This window comes from Aspergillus aculeatinus (genome assembly GCF_003184765.1).
Source record: "Aspergillus aculeatinus CBS 121060 unplaced genomic scaffold BO66scaffold_5, whole genome shotgun sequence".
Classification (NCBI taxonomy): domain Eukaryota; kingdom Fungi; phylum Ascomycota; class Eurotiomycetes; order Eurotiales; family Aspergillaceae; genus Aspergillus; species Aspergillus aculeatinus.
Window position 1 is genome coordinate 830,008 of NW_020291474.1, and position 23,488 is coordinate 853,495.

The 23,488-nt window shown below is 50.9% G+C and overlaps 7 protein-coding genes and 2 non-coding genes across 9 annotated transcripts; 4 read left to right on the forward strand and 5 right to left on the reverse strand.

Moving 5' to 3' along the window:
• Nucleotides 1-246: 246 nt before the first annotated feature.
• Nucleotides 247-5,462, forward strand: abcB (putative ABC multidrug transporter; the record flags this gene model as incomplete). Its single annotated transcript, XM_025650822.1, has 15 exons — nt 247-465; nt 563-1,100; nt 1,163-1,389; nt 1,459-1,738; nt 1,799-2,032; nt 2,086-2,870; nt 2,924-3,086; nt 3,140-3,472; nt 3,526-3,649; nt 3,703-3,774; nt 3,824-3,939; nt 3,990-4,608; nt 4,662-4,742; nt 4,797-5,171; nt 5,225-5,462. 15 exons carry the CDS (start codon nt 247-249, stop codon nt 5,460-5,462), a joined length of 4,404 nt encoding a protein of 1,467 aa, XP_025507893.1.
• A 515-nt stretch (nt 5,463-5,977) lies between these two features.
• BO66DRAFT_t41 lies at nt 5,978-6,070 on the forward strand. The gene has a single exon. It is a non-coding gene; the product is annotated as a tRNA-Pro (tRNA).
• Nucleotides 6,071-8,064: 1,994 nt separating this feature from the next.
• BO66DRAFT_341972 (nucleoporin Nup120/160) lies at nt 8,065-12,434 on the reverse strand. Its single transcript, XM_025644447.1, has 3 exons — nt 11,692-12,434; nt 9,472-11,607; nt 8,065-9,415 (listed from the first exon to the last, which is right to left on the reverse strand). The coding sequence occupies exons 1-3, from the start codon at nt 12,329-12,331 to the stop codon at nt 8,196-8,198; spliced, it is 3,996 nt and encodes a 1,331-aa protein (XP_025507894.1). The 5' UTR covers nt 12,332-12,434; the 3' UTR covers nt 8,065-8,195.
• A 263-nt stretch (nt 12,435-12,697) lies between these two features.
• On the reverse strand, nt 12,698-13,973 carry BO66DRAFT_313904 (recombinase RAD51; the record flags this gene model as incomplete). The annotated part of the gene is made up of 4 exons (XM_025643409.1): nt 12,698-13,506; nt 13,571-13,638; nt 13,722-13,801; nt 13,890-13,973. 4 exons carry the CDS (start codon nt 13,971-13,973, stop codon nt 12,698-12,700), a joined length of 1,041 nt encoding a protein of 346 aa, XP_025507908.1.
• A 441-nt stretch (nt 13,974-14,414) lies between these two features.
• On the reverse strand, nt 14,415-15,434 carry BO66DRAFT_180191 (uncharacterized protein). Its single transcript, XM_025642367.1, has 2 exons — nt 14,835-15,434; nt 14,415-14,774 (listed from the first exon to the last, which is right to left on the reverse strand). The coding sequence occupies exons 1-2, from the start codon at nt 15,295-15,297 to the stop codon at nt 14,638-14,640; spliced, it is 600 nt and encodes a 199-aa protein (XP_025507895.1). The 5' UTR covers nt 15,298-15,434; the 3' UTR covers nt 14,415-14,637.
• Nucleotides 15,435-16,621: 1,187 nt separating this feature from the next.
• BO66DRAFT_468455 (uncharacterized protein) lies at nt 16,622-17,253 on the reverse strand (the record flags this gene model as incomplete). The annotated part of the gene is made up of 1 exon (XM_025652655.1): nt 16,622-17,253. The coding sequence occupies one exon, from the start codon at nt 17,251-17,253 to the stop codon at nt 16,747-16,749; it is 507 nt and encodes a 168-aa protein (XP_025507896.1). The 3' UTR covers nt 16,622-16,746.
• Nucleotides 17,254-18,348: 1,095 nt separating this feature from the next.
• Nucleotides 18,349-18,421, reverse strand: BO66DRAFT_t42. The gene has a single exon. It is a non-coding gene; the product is annotated as a tRNA-Thr (tRNA).
• Nucleotides 18,422-18,843: 422 nt separating this feature from the next.
• Nucleotides 18,844-20,398, forward strand: BO66DRAFT_366476 (uncharacterized protein). The gene is made up of 4 exons (XM_025645257.1): nt 18,844-19,343; nt 19,414-19,442; nt 19,521-19,658; nt 19,729-20,398. The coding sequence occupies exons 1-4, from the start codon at nt 19,166-19,168 to the stop codon at nt 20,104-20,106; spliced, it is 723 nt and encodes a 240-aa protein (XP_025507897.1). The 5' UTR covers nt 18,844-19,165; the 3' UTR covers nt 20,107-20,398.
• A 229-nt stretch (nt 20,399-20,627) lies between these two features.
• Nucleotides 20,628-23,134, forward strand: BO66DRAFT_388677 (uncharacterized protein). Its single transcript, XM_025646618.1, has 2 exons — nt 20,628-21,147; nt 21,225-23,134. Exons 1-2 carry the CDS (start codon nt 20,745-20,747, stop codon nt 22,928-22,930), a joined length of 2,109 nt encoding a protein of 702 aa, XP_025507898.1. The 5' UTR covers nt 20,628-20,744; the 3' UTR covers nt 22,931-23,134.
• The last annotated feature ends 354 nt before the right edge of the window (nt 23,135-23,488 follow it).

Consider the following 23,488-nt stretch of genomic DNA (forward strand, 5'->3'; position numbering starts at 1 on the left):
CACAATGTACGTACCATGACTGCCCATGAACATAACTAGCCTGGACGAACACATGTCACCCTGAAAGCAAGACAGGAAGAAGAAACTATCGCTAATGGTCCGACAACAATGTGCGGGAAATAATCGTAGTAACATAAAGTCGAGATCTCCACAAGCACTGCGGTGAAGTGTGGAAGAGGATTCCTGCATGCCATTATTCCCACTCAGGCTTCCTCGGCGGCTGTATATGGAATCTCGGGGTCAATCATGGCGGTAAACCCAACCTGCAAACGAGTAGACAACTCGTTGCAATTCCCTCCATCCTCGTGTCGGAGCGGATTCGACTTCTCTCTTCTGTTTGAGGAGCTGATTTTGGGCATTTTGCCTCTGGGAATCTTTATCGTACTGGCATGCGTGCAACTATGGCGTGATGTCCGGCGAGTGCGCAAGGTGGTGGTAGGCTCTTGGCCTTTCTGGGCCAAATTGGTGCGTGACTTTTTCCTGCTACTACTACGGAGTACTACTACTGGTACTACTACTACTACCGTGGTCCCGTGATGCTGATTGTTGTTGGTCCCCGCAGATACTATGGACCGCCTTGAGTGTCACGCAACTGGTCCTTACCGTTCTCTGGGCGCTCCCTATGGTAACACGAACACAAGCCTCAGTCGCGGTTAATGCCGTTACCATCGTGGGTATCCTGGTGCTTGGTGCACTTTCATATAGCGAACACAATCGCTCAGTGAGACCGTGCTTTGTCATTAATCTTTATCTTGCGGTCACTCTTCTTTTTGACATCGCAAAGACGAGAACACTATGGCTTCGCGACCCGGGCGGAATCAACAAATCTATCGCTATTGTCACCTCGCTCGGTGTTGGCATCAAATCTCTGCTGTTCCTACTTGAAGCGTTGGAGAAGAGACGCTTCCTCAGACCGGAGTACAAAGGCTACTCACCGGAAGCTCTTGCTGGTATTTACAATAGATCATTCTTCTGGTGGCTCAATCCTTTGTTCAAAAGTGGCTTCTCCAAGATCTTGGCTGTGGATGACCTCTTTGTCCTCGATAAGCAATTGGAGGCTAAGCGCCTGCACCGTGAGGTCGAAGCCGAATGGAAGAAAGGTATGCGGCTTCACATAGTCCGATACGCTTGCGACATGCTGATCCAGTCTGAACCAACATAGGTCGGGACAATTGCTCGAGTAGCTTATTATCTGCATGTCTACGGTCATTCAAATGGCACGTGTGCGCGGTGATCCCACCAAGACTCATGCTGGCAGCACTCAACATCTGTCAGCCTTTGCTGCTTGAGAGATCATTGACCTTCACCGAGCAAGCTTCAAATCCTTCCACGAAGAATATCGGTTACGGTTTGATTGGAGCCTACATTTTGGTCTATACTGGGTTGGCAGTGAGTTCGATGAATTTTGCGCTCCGCGGTTTTGTTCCGCCTTATCTCTAATTGCTGCGCTCTTCTTAGGTCACCATGGGTCAGTACCAGCATCTGACATACCGCTCTATCACAATGGTTCGAGGTGCTCTTGTGTCAATGATCTACAAGAAGGCGTGTTCTTTAAGTACCAAAGACGCCGATCCTGCTGCGTCTGTTACTCTAATGAGTGCCGATATCGAGCGGATCGTTCAAGGCTGGCAGACCATGCATGATATTTGGGGGAATGCTCTGGAGATTGCGTTAGCCATCTATCTTCTTGAAAGACAGCTGGGAGTTGCATCTGTGGTTCCAGTTGCCGTTGCCGTTGGTGGGTGTCCAATTACTGCCACCTTGGAGCCATTCACTGACTAATCGTGTTTCTCTCTAGTGGCACTTGTGGGTTCGATTATAGCAATGTCCTCAGTTATGTTAAAGCAAGCTTCGTGGTTGCAAGCGATCGAAAGGCGGATCTCCTCGACATCTTCGATGCTTGCTTCGATGAAAGGGATAAAAATGCTTGGGTTACAATCTGCGCTTTTGACATGCGTCCATAACCTGCGGATCGATGAGTTGAGGATTTCTCGAGCTTTTCGGAAGCTCTTGGTCTGGAATATGGCTCTAGGTAAGCCGGTTGCCTTACAACCCGTTGGGATGATGTTTACTCACCTGTCTCAGCATGGTCGACTCGAATCTTTGCTCCAATTCTCGCCTTTGGAGCATTTGTCGGAATCGCGCACGATCGAGGTGATGACCGCGCCCTGACAACTTCGGTTGTGTATACTGCTCTATCTCTATTCTCCCTTCTTTCGGATCCTCTCCTCTCACTTGTGATGGCTCTGATGAACTACGTCGCGTCGGTCGGTTCATTCCAGAGAATCCAAGATTTCCTGGAGAAGGATAGCCACTCGGATCCAAGAAACCGATCATCCGAACTTCCCATGCTGGTGCCAGAAGATAAGAAAATGGTGTCTGTGATAACCGATGCCGAAACCCTGACCAACGGATCGACGTCCTCAAAATCATGGAAAGGCAGTTCCTCGACATCATTTCACAATGCTGTTACAATTCAGGGAGGATATTTTGGGCGGGATACTGCAAAGAAATCCCTACTGAAGAACCTGAACATCACAATCTCTCATGGAAGCTTTGCTATTGTCATCGGGCCGTCTGGTTGCGGGAAATCCACTCTCTTGAAGGCCATTCTCGGTGAAGTTCCGTGTCTGGGTGGTAGCATACAAGTTCTACCTCAGAGCATTGCGTTTTGTGAGCAGACGCCTTGGCATACGAATGGGACAATTGAGGATTGCATAGTAGCAATGGCTGGGTACGATGCCAAATGGTATAACTCTGTCATATACGCATGTGCTTTGGCGGAGGACTTCAAGCAGCTACCCCGTGGCGATAAAACAGTCATTGGGAGCAAAGGCATAGCTCTCAGCGGCGGTCAAAGTCAGCGAATTGTAAGTATGCATGTTTCCATGTTGGGTTAAACGGTCACTGAACTTGCGTATAGGCACTTGCAAGGGCTGTCTACGCTCGCAAAGACATCGTTATACTTGACGATGTGTTCAGTAGTCTTGATGCGACAACTGAGGATCATATCTTTCATCACTTGCTTGGTGCCCACGGTCTTCTACGCTCAATTGGCTCCACGGTCATACTTGCATCCTCTTCAGGTAAGCCAATGCTAATGAGATATTCTTGCGCATTTTCGTTAACAATGCAGCAGTGAAGCGTGTTCCTTATGCAGATCACATCCTGGTGCTTGACAGTAACGGTTACGCCGCAGAACAGGGGAGCTTCAAGTCTCTTGATTCTGCTGGAGGCTACATCTCGAGCTTCAATCTAAGCCTTCCGGATTGGAGCTATAAAGGCGGCTTGCTGCCTGCACCGGATGTTCACGTCAAGACAGTTGAGAAGGTTGATGAAGCTGAGAAGGAGACACATGAGAAAGGTGGCGACGTGTCCATCTACTTGTACTATGTCCGTGCTATCGGATGGCTTCCCACGATGGTTTTCCTTGTTGCTATGCTTAGCTTCGTCTTCTGTTTGTCGTTTCCGAGTATGCCTCCGGCAGCATATCTTCTTCATTCACATCTGCTAATACCAAAACAGGTATCTGGGTGAAATGGTGGGCTAGCTCGAATGATGCAGAACCTGGTAAGCATACAGGGTTCTATATGGGGATTTATGCGATGCTTGGGGCTATTGGCATGATATCCCTAATTGTCGGGTGCTGGTCAGTCTTCTTCTGTCGCGCTCCTCTCGGGCTATTTAGCTGATTTCGCATAGGCAAATGGTAATAACCATGGTGCCAAGATCCGGTGAAGTCTTTCACAAAGCTCTTCTGAGCACAGTTTTGAGGTAAGATTCTCTGATTATTCAGTCAGCAGTAATCAGACTGACCTAAAAGTGCACCCATGTCATTCTTTACCAAGACGGATACCGGCGCTATTCTCAATAGATTTAGCCAAGACTTGCAGCTCATTGATATGGAGCTTCCAATCGCTGCTATAAACACATTCGTTAGTGAGTTGTTACCTGCTGCCATGGGTTGATTTGCGCTCATCGTTCTGCAGCGTTCGCTCTTTGCATAGCTCAGATGATACTCATGGCGGTCGCTTCCAAATACGTGGCGATCTCCTTCCCTGTGGTAATCACCATTGTCTACTTGATACAGAAGATCTACCTTCGAACATCGCGTCAGCTGCGATATCTTGACCTCGAAGCAAAAGCGCCGCTCTTCTCTCATTTCACGGATTGCCTTGGTGGTCTGGTAACCCTTAGATCTTTCGGGTGGCAGCACGAGTTCCAGGAAAAGAACAACAGGCTGTTGGACTATTCCCAGAGACCATTTTATCTTCTATATGCTATTCAGCGCTGGCTTACACTCACCCTGGATATGGTAGTGGCAGGTATTGCCGTTTTACTGATCACCCTTGTTGTCGTGTTGCACGGATCCATCAGCATAGGGTACGTCGGAGTCGCACTTCTTAATGTCATCCAATTCAGCCAGAGCATCAAACTGTTGATCACATTTTGGACCAATCTCGAAACACATATCGGCTCGATACAGAGAGTGAGGTGGTTCACGCGGAACGTACCGTCAGAGAACCAACCTTCGGAGAGGGATGAGATTCCGCCGGACTGGCCGTCGCTGGGGCGCATCGAATTCAACGGTGTTTCCGCTGAGTACAGGTATGTCGCAGTCACCTCGTCGCAATCTATGATCTTCTGACGCGTCACCATAGACCATCTGAGCCAGTGCTCGGTGATGTTTCTCTATCTATTCGGGCGGGTGAGAAAGTCGGCATCTGCGGAAGAACGGGCAGGTACGTTACCACTTCGCACAGAGAACGTCGCCATGTTACTAAATCCTATCATAGTGGCAAAACCTCCCTCGTCATGTGCATGTTCCGCATGCTCGACATTAGCTCGGGTCAGATCCTGGTTGACGGGTTGGACATCACTAAACTACCACGCCAGGAGATTCGTTCTCGCCTGAATGGCGTCTCTCAGAGTCCGTTTCTGATGAAAGGCAGTGTACGAACTAGTATGGATCCCACGGGTATTTTCTCGGATCAGGCCATTAGCAGTGCTCTCAAGAGTGTGGGCATTTACTCCCAGATTCAAGAGAAGGGGGATCTGGACACCGATATCGATGAAATTTTCCTATCGCATGGACATCAGCAACTCTTCTGTCTGGCGCGGGCTATACTTCGTCCGGGTAACATCCTCGTGCTGGATGAAGCTACGAGCAGGTACATACATCTATTCACCTCCTGTTTGGCTATCGTCTAATGTGCTCGTGTAGTGTTGACGCAAGAACCGACCATACCATGCAACGGGTCATCCGTGAGAAGTTCAGCGCCCACACCATTGTGACGGTGGCACATAAGCTCGATACCATCCTCGACTATGACAAGATCATTGTCATGGAGGCGGGACGCGTCGTGGAGACCGGTGCTCCGCACGAATTGCTTGCTTCGGATAAGTCGCACTTTAGCAGGCTGTACGCTAGTCTTTCGACTGATGGGGAAGCTCAAGAGTAACGTGGTGATGGGGTGCGCGGTGCATTGTGGTCATAAAAAGAAAGGCCTCGTCAATGGTGTTCGGTTCATGGTAATCATTTCCTCCTTTCTTTTGTCTTTGTTTCTTCGGGTCTTGTTGGGTTTCAGGGCTGTTGGGTGTTTTTGGACATCTGTACCCAATGTAATAATAATCATGTATGTGTGGTGTATGGGAAAGACAAAGGGCCGAGCTACCGTGGTGATTCCAATACCCAGATCCAGTACATCTACTGGCCAGCATACCCGGTCTCCCGTGGTCTATATATCTATCCAAAAGCAATTCCCAGGATGCTAAATAACAGCACAGTCCAACACCACCTCAACTACCACACACTGTCACTCCACGCCCATACCTCCACTAAGCCATATCCGACTCAAAATACCCCCTCAAGCAGCCAAACACATCCACCACCTGAACCCACGAAAGTCCCAGCCCTACCTTTACCCTTTTGTGCTTCCCTCACATAACCAAAGAACGACGCCAATTCCAACAATTCGCCCGGGTGGTCTAGTGGTATGATTCTCGCTTAGGGATTACAAACCCCAAGCATATCTGCGAGAGGTCCCGCGTTCGATCCGCGGCTCGGGCCGATTTCCTTTTTTGGCCTGCCTGCCTGCCCTGAAAATATCTCCAGGCTCCGGGATGTCATCACTTTTTTTGCCTTTTGACCCCTTACAGAGTACTCATATGACACAAAGGAACGCCCTAATTGTCATTTAATTCCGATAAATATGATTCTCTTCCAACTACTGCCGTCGTATAATCGAACGAACCACTAAAAGACGCCGAATAGAACCTAAATCCTTTGCACAAATTAGCCTGCCACTCAAGCTAGGCTAGTCAGTCTAGTGCTTACTTACACCCCTCGGGATTTGCTTCCATCCATCCAGCCCTACTTCCCTGCCTAGCGTAGGTGTACTTAAGTAGCTGCTGAGCTAGTAGCTCCGTCCCCGATTCCACATAAGCCAGTAGTCTAGTTCCTTCCTTTGTTGTTGCCTTTTGTGCTTGAACATCATTTATGATCCCTGCAGATGGGGCCTGAGATCGGCAATAATGCCGTTCGAAAGTACAGACAGTACTTTGAGTTAGTTCGGAGGCCGGTTGTATTTTGGGTACTGTGCTGGTGCTGAATGGTACAGATACGGCTAAGTTACCGTGCCCTTTTCGTGACTTTGCGCTCTCGAACCTGTTCGTCGTGGGTAAGTAGTTACCTAACTTGGTACATGTACCTAGTAGTAGGCCAGCCCTGCCCGCAAGGGAAAACAACCAACCCAAAAAACATTCCGGGATGCTGAAGAAGTCTACTCCGTACATAGTACAATCTCATCTAACCTCCCACAAGAGTCCCCGGTAACTAGGTACCTAGCTCTAAGCTACCTCCAACCAACCAACTAATTCAGCTGTAAACTGTACATGTACAAGTCCTGCCCCAAGACCCAAGCACTAAGGTAAACTATTGCCCAAGGACACAAGGATGAGAAAAGTACCCCTGCCCTGTCCCATCCCGTTCCCCTGTAGCTGGCTGTCCTTTGTCCCTTCCCTCCTAAAGTTTCCCTGCATTTGCTCCAATTATTTATTATTCCTCAATAAAACCACTGCATCCATACCCCGGAATCACAAATCCAGACCCCAAGTCAAGTCACGTCACAAGTACTCACAGCGTAGCAGACCGGTACCGTAGTATTCCACCGCAGATCAATTCCCGGCTGCCCCAACACCCACGCCCAAAACGGAAATCCCACCTGCAGACGGTCAGTCCAGTCCAGTCTCAACCCTGTATACAGCACCAAAAACCCAGGCAGCATCATCACATCATCGCACATACAAAGCGATGATCGTCAGTAAGTTAGCATACCCCATAGGAATGGGATTGCGCTTGCGCATTAAGCGAGAGAGACACTCCCCCACTCCACCGGCATGCCATCCCCGCCGCAAAACAGGAATCGGGATAGCCCGGGCGGCATAATGTGCTCGGCTAATGCAGCCCAGCCCTTGAAAGAAGCACGCCTGGAGTCGAGAATCTAGACTGATTTACCAAGTTTTGCTCGGAGAGTTGTAGCGTTTGCTGGATAGGATCTGCATTCAGGATTTGGGGGTTTTTTTTGGGGGTTGGTTCTTTGTACTACTCGGCACTGTTGTTCCTTTCCCGCGATGATGCCACGGTTCTTGGGGCTTGGAATTCATTGTCCAGGAACAGCCTGGATTGAGGGGGGGGGGGATCGATCGGGGAATCGGGGATCAGGTTCCTACGCGGCGGTATCATTGCGGGGGTCGATCTAGCCTTGGGGAGGGGGTTGCACTGGATTGGATTGTTGGAGGGTGGTTCTTATGCTTGTGGTCAACTGATATGGTGTCTGAATTCTGGATTGATTGTGGTCAGAGAATGGAATAGGCTATAGTTTGAGTATGCGAAGGTTTGTTGCTGCCCACCGCCGGCTACACTGCAACAAGCCTGCAATCAGAGCATGGAAACCTTCTACTCCAGGCTCTCCTTCAATATAGAACGTCGACATGCGACAAGAAGTAAGCTCAAAGCATACCTCACTACACTACATCCACACACATCGAAAAAAAATAACCCAAGTCAGCTACTAGTCTAGTTTTAACAGAGACTGAAAACTAGTTGTACACAGGATATACACAGACGCCCAGAACCCGGATCTCTGAAAGAACACGAAGAAAAAAAAATCAGACCCCAGTCAACATGGGCAACTCTACCCGAGCACCATTGTAGTGTCTTCGTCGTGGTTGTGGCCATCCTCAGCGCCAACGGGATCAAGAAGCCCAAACTCCCAATCACCGCGTTCGATCCGACTGACCCGGTCTAATTCGGCCTGGTATTCACGACGGAGGTGATCCAGCGTCACTATTACCCGCTTCTGTGGGATGCTCAAGACGGCACTGCTGATGGAGGCCTTGCTGTCGCGGCGGCTAGAGGGCCGGATTGCCGTCGCGCTAGCGCTGAGACGGCGCCCGGAGGGGAACCCGCCCATGGGGGCGGGGTTGGGTGAAGGAGAGGCGGCGACGGCGTCATCCATGGGCTGGTTGCCCTCGTGGTCTGGCTGCATATGGTGCTGGAAGCTGCGGCGTCTAGCCTCGAAAGATGACGGTAGTGGCTGTTGGGGGTCCTCCTTGTTCACGAGGATGTACGATTCGCTCTTGTCGACGCAAGCAAGAAGGTTAATGAGCGATAGGAGCTCATGTCGGATTTCCTTGCTTTCTGGGTCATCTTCTTCGATTGGGTGACTGTCGTCGGCTTCTCTTGCCCTGGTGAGAATGAGATGCGTGGAAACGTCGCGGGCGTGGCGGAGGCGCTGCACGTTCCGGTAGGCAATCTCAGCGGCGCCACGGTAATCACCCCTTTCGATACGGTACGCTTGTAGGATGCGTTGGTAGTCCGGAGTGCCGTCACTCCACTTGTTGTCCGACTCAAGGTAGGAGGTGAAGGAGGTCTGCTTTTGAGCAAGGGAAGTCAAAGTTTCGTCCACGTAGGATGCGATGTTAGGAATGAGAGTCGTGGGGAAGTGGAGAATCTGCCGGAGACCCGCCGTGCCGGGCCCTGAGGCCGTCAGAATGCCGGTGATAAGAGAGCCCAGGGCGGACTTCTGCAAAGTTCGATCCTTGTATCTGGAAAGAGCAGAGTATGCCTGGTCAAATTGGCAGTTCTGCAATGAGGCATAGAACAAGCGCGAGAGAAGATCTGAGCGCAGGCTAGAGTAGTCCACATCATGCTGCTGGCTCCCGTGCTCACTTGCAAGTGCCTGCAGCGCCAGGCTCGCAAAGTCGGCGACATGCGAGAACGAGCGTGCATGTTCGAAAATCGTCACTATGTGCTGGAAGTACTTGGGAAGGCCGTTGTGGAAGCAATCGACCGCGACAATGTCCAGCAATGTTGACGACATCTCGTGCAAGTTACCTAGAGGCTTTCCACAAGCTATGTTCTGTTAGTTACTGCGGATTCCAGATCAGTTCTGGGCGGATTCGACTTACAAAGTAGGTAAGCAGCTTTGCGGAAGTACAAAGCCGCAGTGTCGTATTCAGACATGGCCACATATAGTCGACCCTTGACGTAGGTCGCCCAAGACGTGCTTGCTTGGAACCGGAGAAAGTCCCAAGCAAGGTCAATGTTGTTCTTAGCGATGAGGTCGCATTGTATGTAAACCAAAGCATTGGGGTAGGCAACCTCCCCTTGGCGGGTGACCCATGACAGAATATCACGGATTCCCAGGGTAATGGTGTAGCTTTGAGGAAGTCCGATGGTTTGGCGCGGCTTGATGTCACTGGCAAACAAATCCTCGAGGATGGTGGCCGTTCTTTGTCCCTTATCCTTACGAGAAGAGTCCTTGAGGGCCACAGGAGAAGAGCCACCCGGCGTTTTGGTCGGTCGGTCGGTGCACTTTCGTGAATGCGAGCTTAACCAGGACATCATCTCATACTCCCTCAGCAGAGTAGTAAGAGTCACGAACAGATCCGCCGCATCGAAGTCCGAGCCGGCCTCCTGCTCGACCTCTCCGTCCACAAACAGAACGAGGAAGAGAAGGTCAGCCAGGGTCTTCCGCGTCAGTATAATGGTCTCCTGGACACCATTGACGATAACCTTAATTCCAAAATGGGTGTGGAAGAGATCGGAGTTTTTGCCGGGGAAGTCGAGCGGAATAGTATCAATGATGGTGTAGAACACGTCGTTAGGCATCCTGGAGATGTTCAGGTGCTCACTCATCACGGAGACCAAAGTATCATATGCTTTATTAGATACCTGCTCTCCGAAATCACACCGCTCGCGAAAAGTATCCATCCTGTCTTGCACAGACGTAGAGGGCTCAGTGAAAATCTCGGCATCAAGGGCCTCCTGGCAAGCAGCTTCCAGCTCGGCGGAGAACGCCTTGCGGAAACCGGATGCAACAGTGATCAGATGGGACGCCTGCTCGAATAGACTGCCAATCTCTGTCTCCAGTTTGCGATGCCTCCAGCGATCAACAATGACCGGCCCATCTGAGCGAAGCTCGGCGCCAGAGTTGTGCAGAATAAGCTCCGCGGAGCTACATTCACGAATAATCGCGCAGCCGTCCGAGAGAAGCATCCAGGGTGTCTCATAATAAACGTCATACGCGAGGGCTACCGGCTCGAAACGCCGTTTGTTGACATCATCCGCAATCTGCCAGAATTGGCGCCATTTGGAATCTGTGTCCATGCGATAGCGAGTATAATCCATTTCATCATCGGCGTGCTTTCGAAGAGATACATGGGAACCAATAGTGGAACAAAGCCGCTCCTCAAGGCTGTGGGTTTTCTTCAGAAACCCGGACGACGACATTGGTTTGAGGGCCTCTTGATAGATTGCCAGAGCGGTTTCGAGGACCTCTGGCGAGAACCTATTCGGCTTCAACAAATATTCCAGCCATTTCTCCGTTGGGTCAACAACATCAGAAGTGGCTATGACGGGTGGCGGCTCCTGCCAGCGGCTGTCCATGACGGTGGATACCCAATTGGTATTCCAATCCTTGGGCAGAGACTCAAAGTTGAAGTGCAGCGTATACAGCTGATAGAGACTGCTATTCCTCCACAAAACCCACAGCTCCATACGCTTACCCTCCTCGGCCGGCTTGACCTGGAAATCGGCAATACTCCAGAACATACTTCCTGTTGAATCTGGGTCGACCGGCTTCAGAGCCACCCCGGGGTACAGGTCCTCAATCACCAGCGGCGAAGTCAGGCCGCCCTTCACCGCCCAAAACTTGAAGCGGCCGTCTTCGAAGGGCGAGTATGTGACGACATAATAGCGGTAGCCTCCATCCAACGCGCGCTCCATGTTGAAGACCCGAATGAACGACGATTCGGCCGGATTCAGCGAATATGATGATTCGTCTGGCTGCTGGATTTCACGGTCCAGCAGATCTTTCGTAGCAGCTAGCTTGTTGGTCGCGAGGTTCCAGATTTTCAAGGTATGATTGAGGCAGACGGCGAAAACATAGGTCTGGTCAGATGTCGTTGTGATGGCGTTCGCGACATTCGTATCGAGCGTGCGCCCCTTGTATCTTATTGAAGGCTGCGCCTGCCATCTGACCAAGCCGCGGATCGACGCACCCCATGTCCTCTCGTCAAAAGTAATCGGTGTCCAGTTTGATCCTAAGTACCGAACGCGTTAGTACTGTAACCCAGAACCACAATTTAGGGGATACCATAGTGAGAAAGGAACTGGGAGGAGGTCACCGTCATCACTGGACTTCCTCGTTAACCGCAACAGGGCGCCATTGTCAAGAGAAATGAACAACTCCAGCGGGCTACTCGCGTGTAGTCGATGAGGATTCGTAAATGTCAGCGGCGCCGGAACATAAGACTTGCACCAGTCCGAGATATTCTCGTCGATCGCCTCCGTCCTCCGGAAGAACTCAGGGCGTAGGGTCAAGGTGTGCAAGTGCTTGTCGGCCGTAAGGACGAACACGCTCAACGCTTCGTGCTCCTCCAAGTCTGCAAGGTCGACACCCGAAGGGACGATGCCTTCTTCGAATTCCAAGCGCAAAGCCACATTGTATTCGTGGTGTTCGACCCCACCCTTCGTTAAATCGACACACTGGATTTCCAGAACCTTGCTGTCATCGACAACTCGCCAGAGGAAGGCCCGGGGGTAGACGCTGCGTTTGCGAAAGTAAATCGATCCTTGTGTCGCCAAGTATCGCTTGGTAAAGTCCTCTTCGTCTCTCGCTACCGGTAGCTCTTGGCTGCTGAAGGTGGAAATTGCGAAACGAGCTCGGCTTTGGGTGCTCGCTTCTGTTGGAATCTGAATGTTAACGACCGTGCTTGGGGAGTGCGGTCGGAGGTCGACCCGAGTATCCTTGTAGATTTTCGCCATGATGGAATTGAGAACTGAGATATGACCACTCTTCGCGATATTGAAAAGAGGTCAGCTCAAGTCTCCATGGCCGATTGGGGAAGAAGCGGAGAAAGAGTATCGCAACACAGCGGAGTTGAAGGGCAGAAGCCGCAGCTCTTGCGCCGCCTCCAAAAAACTGGTCTTGGCGCGGCCGGGAGCAACGCGCCCAAAAAGTCGCTCCACCGCCTTTGCCGGTTGTCTACCAAGAAATATCTCTACGTGACATATGTGCTTACCATGTGCTTGCCATGTGCTTGCGACAAGAGGCATCATACAGTACAAATTATACATAGCATAATCATTAATTCATAGCTTCAGATAATATTATATGCACCCCTCCATCAATCACTCATGCTCCAGATCCTTGGGGCTTGGGTCTCCAATTCCATCCTCATTGATGGCAAAGAGACAGTCACTCTCCGGCAGACATGGACTGTCGTAGATCTTACATACTCGTGTCTCACCTCGTCCCTTCTTCAGACTCAATCTCGTCGTACTAGCATGTGCAATGATGTTTCCACCAATGGGCTTTTTCGGGTCGGGATTGAACATGTTGGGGCCGCCGTCTACCTGGGCGACGACCTGGTTTGTGATAACAACCGCGATTCCGAACTCGTCTGCAAGGCGCTGCAGAGTGCGCATGAACTTCGCCAGATGGGTTTGGCGCGTGGACAATTCTCCACGGCCGTTGAAATCTGTCCGGTACAATGAAGTGGCCGAGTCGACGACGAGCAGCGAGAAGCGAGTCTCGCACATCATCTGGGAGGCCTGATTCAGCAGCTGAAGCTGATGGTCCGAATTGTAGGCTCGAGCATATGCCACGTTATCGAGAACCTCTTCGCCGACAAGCCCATATCGTTGCGCAACCGCTAACAGGCGCACGGGACGGAAAGTACCCTCGGTATCAATATACAGACACTTTCCTTCTCCACCGCCCATGTCAAAAGGCAGCTGACAGGTCACCGCAAGGGTATGGCAAATTTGACTCTTCCCTGTTCTGAACTCGCCGAAGATCTCCGTGATAGATCCTGTCTCAATGCCTCCGCCAAGGAGAGTGTCTAGTTGTTTGGATCCCGTTGTGATCGATATGAGCTCGCTTCGTCGCGCATGCATCTCCGTGGCCGTGGTAAATCCCATGGGTACGAGTTTCGCCGCTGCAGGATACATAGTCGTCAGTTATGTTATTGTGAATGCTTGTCAGAATCACGTCAGAGTTACCTTCAACAAGAACCTTGGTAGCCTTCTGTTCGGAGATACCCTTGATCTGTTCCAGCAAGCGCTTCGGACTGGAAAAGCACGAAAACCGGTTGTCAGTAAGCTTGGAAGATACTATGCAATGACTTGTAGAATCCACTATCAGTTGACTTACGTGTATGCGATTGACTCAACCGTGTGATAGCCAGCGTCAACGAACAGTTTGATATCTCGGCCAGTTAGACCCGCAACTCCCTTTCGTAGGACTAATCAGTACACCTCGTGCAATGTGGGGGGCCGCGTTATTGCTTCCAAGGATCCCGCGATGCCACCAGATGCTTACCTCTAAGGCTGAGAGCGGCGTTGGGGCCCCAGGACCAGGAAGTCCTTCCTCGTAGTCATTTTGAGTCTCTATGTCTGCTGTCATTTTCTCCTGAGCTTTCAGTTTGACGACAACCGATAGCCTGTTCGACTTGTTCGACTTGCGAGATGACTAGGAAATGCACAAAGCGGACGGGCTAAACGCGAGACGCGTGTTTTAGATCGGTTGTGCCGTCCTGGATCAGAATTCACTGGGCCGATGGGGAAAGGAGCGTAATGGGCTCTGTAGTATGTCTGTCTTTCTGATCCTGCTGTTTCCCAGGACGCTGGCAATTTTGAAGAGAGGGTGGCGAATTAGCCTTATTGCTCATCTCTCAACAGTGATGGAAATTGGACGCGTTGAGGCAGGCGCGATGTCACGTGCGATACTGATGCCTATCAGGCGTTGCTGCCTGAGGGCCGGGGCCAACCGACTACTTCGGGTTTAGCATGCGTACAATTACAGATGCGAAAGGCCTAGTCTAGTGGCTTCCTCGATACTGAGTAAGACGGATTGCTGGATGCCATATTATAATAAGCTTTATCTCCCAATGTCTCACCAGCGCTTCGCCTGAGACCTAGAGCCTCGCGGGCTTTATGAATCGAAAAGCTCTCATGAACTACCCCCAAATACAATGATTGCTGATGGTGACATGTGACAAAGGCATCATGAAGACAGACTAGCCTGCTCCATGCTTCGGACGCATTGCAGTGTAGCATTTGTCCAGTCACTAATTCCTAGGGCTATCTATGGTCCCCTGGTTGATGGGTCTCAACTGGTATGTCTCAGTCGAGCCTGTCTGAATGCTCTCGTCGATCAGCTTGCTGATCCTACGTCGAAAGCTTTCGGATGAGGTTCGATGATGCCCTGAGCAACAGTGAGCGCTGTCCTCATCCGAACATAGCTTACTTTCTTGACGTGACATACCTTCAAGTTTTGACATGCGCTTATAGCTCTCGAACGGCTTTCTTACCCAGGAATTCCGAGGATTGAACCAACCCCTCGACCGTCTCTTTTTCCCTGGGTCAACGGGCGTCTCGGTTTCACTGTTGGCACGGATTGTTGGCTGCGGTGCGCTGTGTGTGGAGAACACACGCATTGCCTCGGCCCCGAGCTCGATGTCTGGGATCTTCATGGAAAGGCGTGGGTTGAGCAGGTTATGGTTTGGCGCCAATTGATATGATCGGCTTGGCCGCTGGACGCCACTTGGTGGGACAAGCGATGGCTGACTCTGTGCGGGACTGGGGAGTTCTGGCGTATCTCCCGGCATAACGATGGACTGCCTCGGTGAATACTCCTTGGGAGTCCAAATGCCTTCGACTTGGATGCCCTTTTCTAGCGCCCTGGCACCGAACGGAATCTCGGTTGTCTCGGCCAAGATCCTCTGCATTTCGGTGGCCTGCTCGGTCCTCTCACGTTCCTCGGCAGCAGCGTACTTGTTTGTCACCCTTCGGTTGTACGCGAGAACACAGAATGAATAGATCAGAACGATGGTCTTGTTGCATCAGTCATACGGCCCGTGGTACATGACTTAGCGCCTTACCAGAAGACCCGCAAGTACCTATCTCTCTCGTTAGCCATATTTGTCGGCTTCTTTACTCTGAGTCAAGGGAGCTCACGAAGCTCAGCTTCTCCCACAGTGCCCATCCGAACCAGAACCGCATTTTAGGCTATGCCAGGATATCTCGGGGCCACCTCGGAGGTGTATTCGATGGGTGTCCGGCGCTGGTGATGAACGTGGTTATAACCTGTGTGGGCTATGGAAAGGATGCAGAACGAGAGTACCGGCAGCATGCCTTTCTTTTGAGCTCTCTTGGGAGAGGTGAGAAGTATTGCCACCATGTTTGTTAGGAAAGAGGTTCAGCTGTCGTGGGACACGGGCAATCACTCTCAACACAATCGAGGACGGAAAGAACGAGCGCTCTGTGAGGGTGATGTACGTAAACGGAAGGTGACTCTAGTTCCGACCGCTCGCCCGTCAACACAGGCATGATTGTGCTGGGTGATGATTTCAAACAGCTACAATCCAGTATGTTATAGCTGTTTGGAAAGCGATCTTGTAATCTCAGTGTAGATTTTGCAGGGTAGTGGCTGCGGCGACTCGAAGTTCGGGGAACGGTTCTTGTCGGTGGAAATATATACTTCGAGTAATATGTTGCAATAGTCAATAGCTGTAATATTCACGCCCGAGACCGAGGACCAGTCAATAATCAAAGCTAGCGAGAAGAATGAGTAGCCGAAGAACAAAATAGAAGGCAGGGCGCTATAGTGGTGAAGACCAAAAACAAAAAGTAGTTGTCCAGCCAAACTGCCAACTTCCCTGTAACGGGACGGTGTAATCTGGTGACGCCATCCTAGGGTGGAAATGTCTCTGCAGAATTGCTTCCCTCAAGGGTCACTTCCATTGCTTAGCGCCGTGTAGCAATCGTGGACTACTCGCACGAGTACAACGACGACCCCCGGATTCGTACCAGGCACCGGTCCCGCTGGCAATTACCTAAGCAAGGTTATTGACTTAACGGCCGACCTCCCACTGGACTATCCATAACAGATTAACAAATATGGTATCAACAGCAATTTATATACAACGCATACACTATCATTAAGCTACGTCAATCCACAAGTCCAGTACAACAACAAGTGACGATTGAATTTCACATTAGGAATAGTATTACTTGAGTGATAACTCCTACACTCTACTCCGGTAGGGAGACCAACCACTCACAACCCCGCCACAGGCACATATCAATAACAGAATGAATAAGGATCCAGGATTCAACAAAAACGAGCACTGCCAAACGACAGGAGACCACCCGGTCCGATCCACAGGCTGATCCGCTCAGGGGAAGATTTTGATGGAGCTTCTGCACTTCTTGCTGCCGAACACAGAGGCAAATCGGTCGCATCGGCCAGAGCAGCACTGATAGTCATGAGTGCAGCGGTTTCTGTTCGAAAGGCATGCTCCGCCACGAGGATCCATGCATGTCCCATTGGCACATGTATGCAGACGGGAGCAGTCACTGTCGGTAATGCAGCTCAGAGTGCAACGACTGTTGAGGCATGTGTATCCGACTTCGCATTGGGATCTGTTGTAGCAGGTATCGACGGCGGCATCGCTGTCCGCGGACGAGTCTAGCTCGTCGTCGGTGGCATCCACGAAGCCCTCCGCATCTCCTCGATCCAGAATAGGCAGGGAGCGATAGCTCTCACTGTCACCGTGCGCGCCGGGGTAGGCCACCGTGAGGTTTCGTGTCTGAGTATGAGGAGGAACGGCACTCGCAGCAACTCCTCCGATGACCATGAGGACGGCAACACCGGAGACGATCGAAGTCGCAAGGCCAGGCATGATGCTCGTCGATCGAAAGGGTTGACTGGGAAGAAAAGAGAAATGTCAGCTCAATCCTTACTCACGCCCGCTCCTACACATTACCGATCTGGGAGTCAGACAGTTCGAATGGTACCTTGATCGAGAAGAAGTATATGTGCGTGTGGGTATAGGTATGGCTAAGCAGGAGTTGTCTGAGTAACTGAATGACTGGATATGTGGGGATGAGCGACTGGATGGGTAGATGTATGGATAGGAGGATGTTGTAGAGGGAGAGGATGATTACAATGCCGAGAGGCATGGCTGAGGTTATAAGACCCTACGACCTGATCAAGATGGGAAGGAGTGGACTGCACACTCAACGAAAAGGCAGGCTCGATATAAGATAGGAAGCAACGGCCTTCCGTGCAGCGCCTGCCTAGACTCTCTTCATGTGCGCTGGACATCAATGCACGGCAGGTAATACGTACCTACTCATACGGCACTTCCCATTAGGAGGAGATTCAAGGTATGCAGTTGAATGGAACTATATAGTCTCCCTCGGATGCATGGCTACTAGGTACATTATTTCATGTCGGCGAGACCAGCCTGTTAAGGACTCGCAGAGAACCTCTGTCTTTGTCCCATCGTCATTGCCGGCCATTGATTGACCGAATCTTTTCATGAATACAAATAAACACCCAGGGATCCCAGATTTAGTGCCGGCCTACGCATATCGAGCAGGGCGTTGTTGATGCAGTACGATCTGGGCGCGTAAAAACCAGACATGACGGATAGTTAGTTATTGCTTTCTCAAGGGCACATCAAGCTCCGACCAGAGCCGTGGTAAACACCGGCATAGTCAATCGACGCAACACCAATGGGTATTTCAATATTTCGATGTGTATGCTTGTACTGTTGTCCAACTGCTCACAGAATTTGAGACTGCTCTAGGTTCATCGACACTGTCGACCTTCTCTCCTTCTCTCCTTCCTACAAGGACAAGATGATTCCTACAAGGACAAGATGAAGATGTGACTACGAAGGCCCCTCAACTCAAAAAGTCTGTGTAGCTCTGCGATTGCTCCTTGGATACAATATAGAGAGAACGAGCCAGAGATTGGCAAAAAGAAGAGATGCTCACACTCGGACTCGAACCGAGGATCTCAGCATTACTAGTGCTGCGCTTTACCATCTAAGCCATGCGAGCTGGTTAGTGACTTCTATGAAAATAACAAACATTATGATTTATTTGTAAACCGGACACAACAATGAACAATGATCAAACTTAAATGTATGAATTGAACTTAAAGAATGTAACATGAAACAGCTCCTAGCATAGTAGTTATGTATTCGGGCGCTCGTCATTATTTATGTACTGCACTTATGCTGATATATCATGTTACAGTCGCATAAGCTGCATAAGTGCTCCTCATCCCGGAAACTTAAATGGACGGGAAGCCAGTTGGTAGTTCACTAGTCCTCCTGATGACGCTATGGGCATGGCTAACTCCAGACTAAACGATGATGATATACGTACGACCAAGTTTTCCACTAATGATAACGATTGAAGTCAGGCACATGGCGCGGTGGCAAACGTAGCCACGGTCTATGGTACGAGTACCATTCTCCAGGGGATCAGAGAGGGGCCCCAACCACAGATTCATTAATAGAATTTTCTCATGTTGTTGATCCATTTGCAGGTGGGATGAACCACCCTTTCATAAAATGAACCGACGCCCGAGGCCGCCGATCATGTGAGGGTCGAGTGTTCGTGCATTATTACAGTACATCCAATCCAACTCTCTCTTTAAGAGGATCTGACCACTGCCGCTTGCGCTGTACGCTCCCTCCAGCCTTATATCTTTCTCGGCCCTCTTTTTTTCTGGATTGCGCCCACGCAACTGGCTTTGCGCCACGCATCCCTATTGCTTTCCTTAATTACTCCCTCAAAATGGCCCCATTCCGTAACTTCCTGTCTCGAAAGTCCGCCGCACCATCCAATGGCGGGGAGGTCACCACCCTAGACAATACCAGCACTACCAGCCGGTTATCAATTGACGGCCAGCGCTCAACACCTCTGAGTTTCAGGAAGAGCTTTGAGAAAGAGCCACCGGAATATAAACTGAGTGGTATGAAATCATTGAACGAGCATGGAGGGTCGGGAGGTTTATCCCTGCTAACTTGATTATCTGCAAACAGTCGTCGATGCCAATGGCGCTTATCTTCCGGTACTTGACTCTACAGTCCCATTGACCATGTCGCGCATTGATCCTACATGATTGCTAAGTCGATTGCTCTTGATGCAGCCATCACCGCCCGAGAAACAGAGCTTCTGGCCCAAATATCCCGGTTCACCCAAATCCTCACATCATCGCGACCTTGTCGATGAAAACGAACCATTCTCGATATCGCGGGAGTCGTTCGACTCCTACCGTCGTTCCTTCGTGAGTCTGCGCACAATCAGCACTTACTTTCCGCACCTATAGATCTCAGGACTAATATCCTGTATGCCAGGACATCTCCGCCCGCTCCCCTGTGTGCTACACCGACGCACTGCCCTCGCGGACATCGCTCGACTCGCGCGTCTCTCGAATGACATCACCGCCATCCACACTACACACAGGCCTCTGCAGACAGCCCGAATCGATGGAGGAGGAGCAATTCGAGGACGTGGGTCTCGACGACGAAACCGAGGTTAAGCCCAAGAGGAAGAGCATTTTCTCTCGGTTCGGCGATCTGACAAGCGATTCGCACTCATCCAGCACCACCAAATCCTCGTCTCTGGGGTTTCACATCCCTGGCCGCAAACGAGGACAGAGCAACGTGGGCTCGGAGTTAGGCCCTTTCAAGTCCCCACCGGCGAGTGCCGGATCCGAAACTAATGATGCATGATACAAATCGCAGGATTTCTGTAACAAATATACCATGACTCGGGGGCCACTGGGATGATTGATTTGCCAGTGACCGAGGTTTGCTTTTTGATTCGCTCCATTCGTGGGACTCGTCGATGAGTTTTGCTGTCAGTCAGCCCCGCTTGCTTGCGGGCTCGACGAACGAACGGAAAGCATTGCGTTTTTCTCATGCTGTCGAACTTCACTATTCTGGCATTTTACTGTCCACTTCAATAGATAATCATTCATGTACATAGTTTTAAGATTTCTATTATATGACTATTTCCGTCAATGCTACGATTCTATTCCGACCTCTTGTCCTCAAAATCAACCATGTGGACAGACGAGAGAGGGGAAGGATGGCTGCCCGCTCCGTCCTTATCCCGCACACCCACCTTATCAGTGAACCTGCAAACCAGACAAACAGCGGTCGACCGCCCTCGAACGGGCAAAAAAAATGTAAGAAAAAAAAAAGTAGGACGGGCGGCCGCGGCGATAATCTTAAGCAGGAAAACCTAGACTCCGCGGGCGGCCTATATCACCTTTCATTCTTTGATCCCGCCCAAACCAGTCTATTCCTGACCCTTTCTTTTCTTTATTTTTCTTTTCCATTGACGAAATCTCAAATCTCCACACATCATGGTCGGGGTAAAGCGCCGCGTCGATACCGGCGACGATCGCGATGGCAAGCGGACGAAGACCAAGACTGCCGTGTCCGCGCCGACGAAGAAGGGCGGCTCCAAATCGGCGCCCGTGAAGTCGGCGAAGAAGTCCGACTTCAAGAAGGGTAGCGACAAGGGTGGAAAGAAGGACAAGAAAGACCTGAGCAGCAAGAAGGGCAAGAAGGTGCAGAAGGAAGAATCCGAAGACGAAGACGACGACGAGTTCGATTTGGATGATGTTGAGGATTCGGAGATTGATGAATTGGATGAGCTGGAGGCTGAGGAGGACGAGGACGTTGATATGGGTGGTGTTGAGGAAGACGACGAAGAGGACGAGGAGGAGGAGAAGGAGTCTAAGCCCGCGAAGGCGGCGGATCCAAGTAGGTGGATTTCTCTTGCAGAGGTTACTGCTTTGAAGCTATTGGGAACTAACCAGATGTCTCTTTCAACTGTGCAGACAAGTCCACATCCCGCGAATCGCATATCAAGCAGAAGGCGATGCAGCAAGAGCGCAAAGCCGCCAAGCCCAACGCCGATATCATCGCCCGGTCTAAGAAGCTTTGGGAGCAGCTGCGTCGGAAATCCCACGTCCCCCTCGAGCAGCGGAAGAAGCTCATCAAGGAGCTGTTTGAGATCATCACCGGCCGTGTTAAGGACTTTGTGTTCAAGCACGACTCGGTCCGTGTCATCCAGACCGCTCTGAAATATGCCAACCTCGAGCAACGGAAACAGATCGCAACAGAGCTCAAGGGCAGCTACCGTGAGCTTGCTCAGAGCCGGTATGCCAAGTTCTTGGTTGGCAAGCTGATTGTTCACGGCGACAGTGAGATTCGCGACTTGATCATCCCCGAATTCTACGGACACGTTAAGCGTCTCATCCGACACCCCGAGGGATCCTGGATTCTCGACGATATCTACCGGACGGTCGCGACGAAGCAGCAGAGGGCCAACCTTCTGCGTGAGTGGTACGGACCCGAGTTCGTTATCTTCAAGCAGGAGGATGGAACCGCGGAGCTCTCTGAGATCCTGAGCAAAAACCCCGAGAAGAGAGGACCTATCATGCACTCTTTGTTTGAGCTCATCAATCAGCTGATCCAGAAGAAGACCTCGGGTTTCACTATACTACACGATGCTATGCTTCAGTACTATCTCAACGTGAAGGTCGGCAGCGAGGAGGCCAATGAGTTTGTTGAACTCCTGAAGGGCGATGAAGAGGGCGATCTTGTCAAGAACTTGGCTTTCACCAAGTCAGGCTCACGAGTCATGTCTCGGGCTCTTGCCTACTCGAACGCCAAGGACCGCAAGCTTCTGACTCGTTTCTATCGCGACACGATCAAGATGATGGCAGGTGACCTCAATGGACACACGGTCATCTTGGCAGCCTACGAAGTCATCGATGATACCAAGCTTACCTCGAAACTCGTTTTCCCCGAGCTTCTGAACCAAGGAATGGACGCTGAAGCCCGCAACGAAGAGTTGCTCTGGCAAGTGACTGACCTGACGGCTCGTATCCCCATCTTGTATCCATTCGCTGGCGACCGCGCCAAGTGGCTTCTGCCCGAGCAGGATAATGAGCTGTTGAAGGAGATCCGCGAGATCCGCGCAGAAACGTCGAAGAAGGAGCCCGAGGTCCGCAGACAGGAGCTGGTCAAGGCCGCTTCCCCCACTGTTCTCGAGCTGATCGCAGCTCGTGCGGACTCCCTGTTGGAGACCAGCTTCGGCTGTCAGTTCATCTCTGAGGTCCTCTTCGACGCTGATGGCGACAAGAGCGCCGCGCTTGCTGCTGTCGCCGAGGCGGCCAAGTCCCGCGCGGACACCAAGGAGGCCCCGTTCGTGGGCCGGTTGTTGAAGTCGCTTGTCCAGGGTGGACGGTTCAACAGCGCGGAGAAGAAGATCGAGAAGGTCCAGCCAGCACTGAACTTCCACGATCTGCTGTACGAGCAGATTCAGCCCGAGATCATGTCGTGGGCCACCGGTTCGAATACCTTCGTTGTCGTGGCTCTTGCGGAGTCGGACGATTTCGCGAAGAAGGCCGACCTGCTGAAGACGCTGAAGAAGAACAAGAAGGCCTTGGAGAAGGCCTCCTCAGAGACCACCAAGGATGGCAAGAAGGGCAGCCCTGCCAGCAGTGGTGCTAAGATTCTTCTGGAGAAGATCCGGTAGAGTCCGCAGGGGAGCCAATTTCTACCAGTTCAGGATGCATGACATGTTCGTAATATCGGCCGGTTGACTGCAAAAGCATATCTCTTGGGTGTTCTATTCTTATTTCTATACTATTTTCTTTTTCTCTTTTTATACCGTGAGATGTCTATTCTTCGTTTGTACAGGATCTGTGATAAATTTACTGGGATCAATGAAGCCAAAAAGTACTCGATAATCATTTTTTTTGGTTCCAAATTGACTCGTCCCGAGGCAACGTCAGTCCATTAGTAGCATGCATTATAGGCGATGAGTCCGTAGAATTGAGTGTGTTTTTCCTGGGTGAGGCCGGAGAAAAACCCCTGAGCGCAGCTAGAAGAGCACGCAGACAACAATATGTTTTCACTTGCTAGGTGAGAAATGACTTGACTTCCGTGGATAAGCATTTGCTCCAAGGACCGGCTCAATTATCAATTGCTAAGGAGATAGTAGTACAAAGGTGCAAGTAGTGTCAGAGTGCAAAGCAGGCCTAGTTATAGTTGACTACGCACTGAGTGATGCATTGAGACGGGAGAGAGCCGT

What these genes read in the sequence shown, in the direction of transcription:
- BO66DRAFT_366476 (XM_025645257.1), top strand. Translation starts at nt 19,166, where the DNA reads ATGGCCCCATTCCGTAACTTCCTGTCTCGAAAGTCCGCCGCACCATCC. An exon ending in ACCGGAATATAAACTGAGTG is followed by an intron (nt 19,344 to 19,413) that starts GTATGAAATCAT and finishes ATCTGCAAACAG; the next exon opens with TCGTCGATGCCAATGGCGCT. An exon ending in ACTCCTACCGTCGTTCCTTC is followed by an intron (nt 19,659 to 19,728) that starts GTGAGTCTGCGC and finishes CCTGTATGCCAG; the next exon opens with GACATCTCCGCCCGCTCCCC.
- BO66DRAFT_180191 (XM_025642367.1), bottom strand. Translation starts at nt 15,297, where the DNA reads ATGCAGAGGATCTTGGCCGAGACAACCGAGATTCCGTTCGGTGCCAGG. An exon ending in GCGCATGTCAAAACTTGAAG is followed by an intron (nt 14,775 to 14,834) that starts GTATGTCACGTC and finishes ACTGTTGCTCAG; the next exon opens with GGCATCATCGAACCTCATCC.
- BO66DRAFT_341972 (XM_025644447.1), bottom strand. Translation starts at nt 12,331, where the DNA reads ATGGCGAAAATCTACAAGGATACTCGGGTCGACCTCCGACCGCACTCC. An exon ending in GAGGAAGTCCAGTGATGACG is followed by an intron (nt 11,608 to 11,691) that starts GTGACCTCCTCC and finishes TTCGGTACTTAG; the next exon opens with GATCAAACTGGACACCGATT. An exon ending in CAAAGCTGCTTACCTACTTT is followed by an intron (nt 9,416 to 9,471) that starts GTAAGTCGAATC and finishes AACAGAACATAG; the next exon opens with CTTGTGGAAAGCCTCTAGGT.
- BO66DRAFT_388677 (XM_025646618.1), top strand. Translation starts at nt 20,745, where the DNA reads ATGGTCGGGGTAAAGCGCCGCGTCGATACCGGCGACGATCGCGATGGC. An exon ending in CGCGAAGGCGGCGGATCCAA is followed by an intron (nt 21,148 to 21,224) that starts GTAGGTGGATTT and finishes TCAACTGTGCAG; the next exon opens with ACAAGTCCACATCCCGCGAA.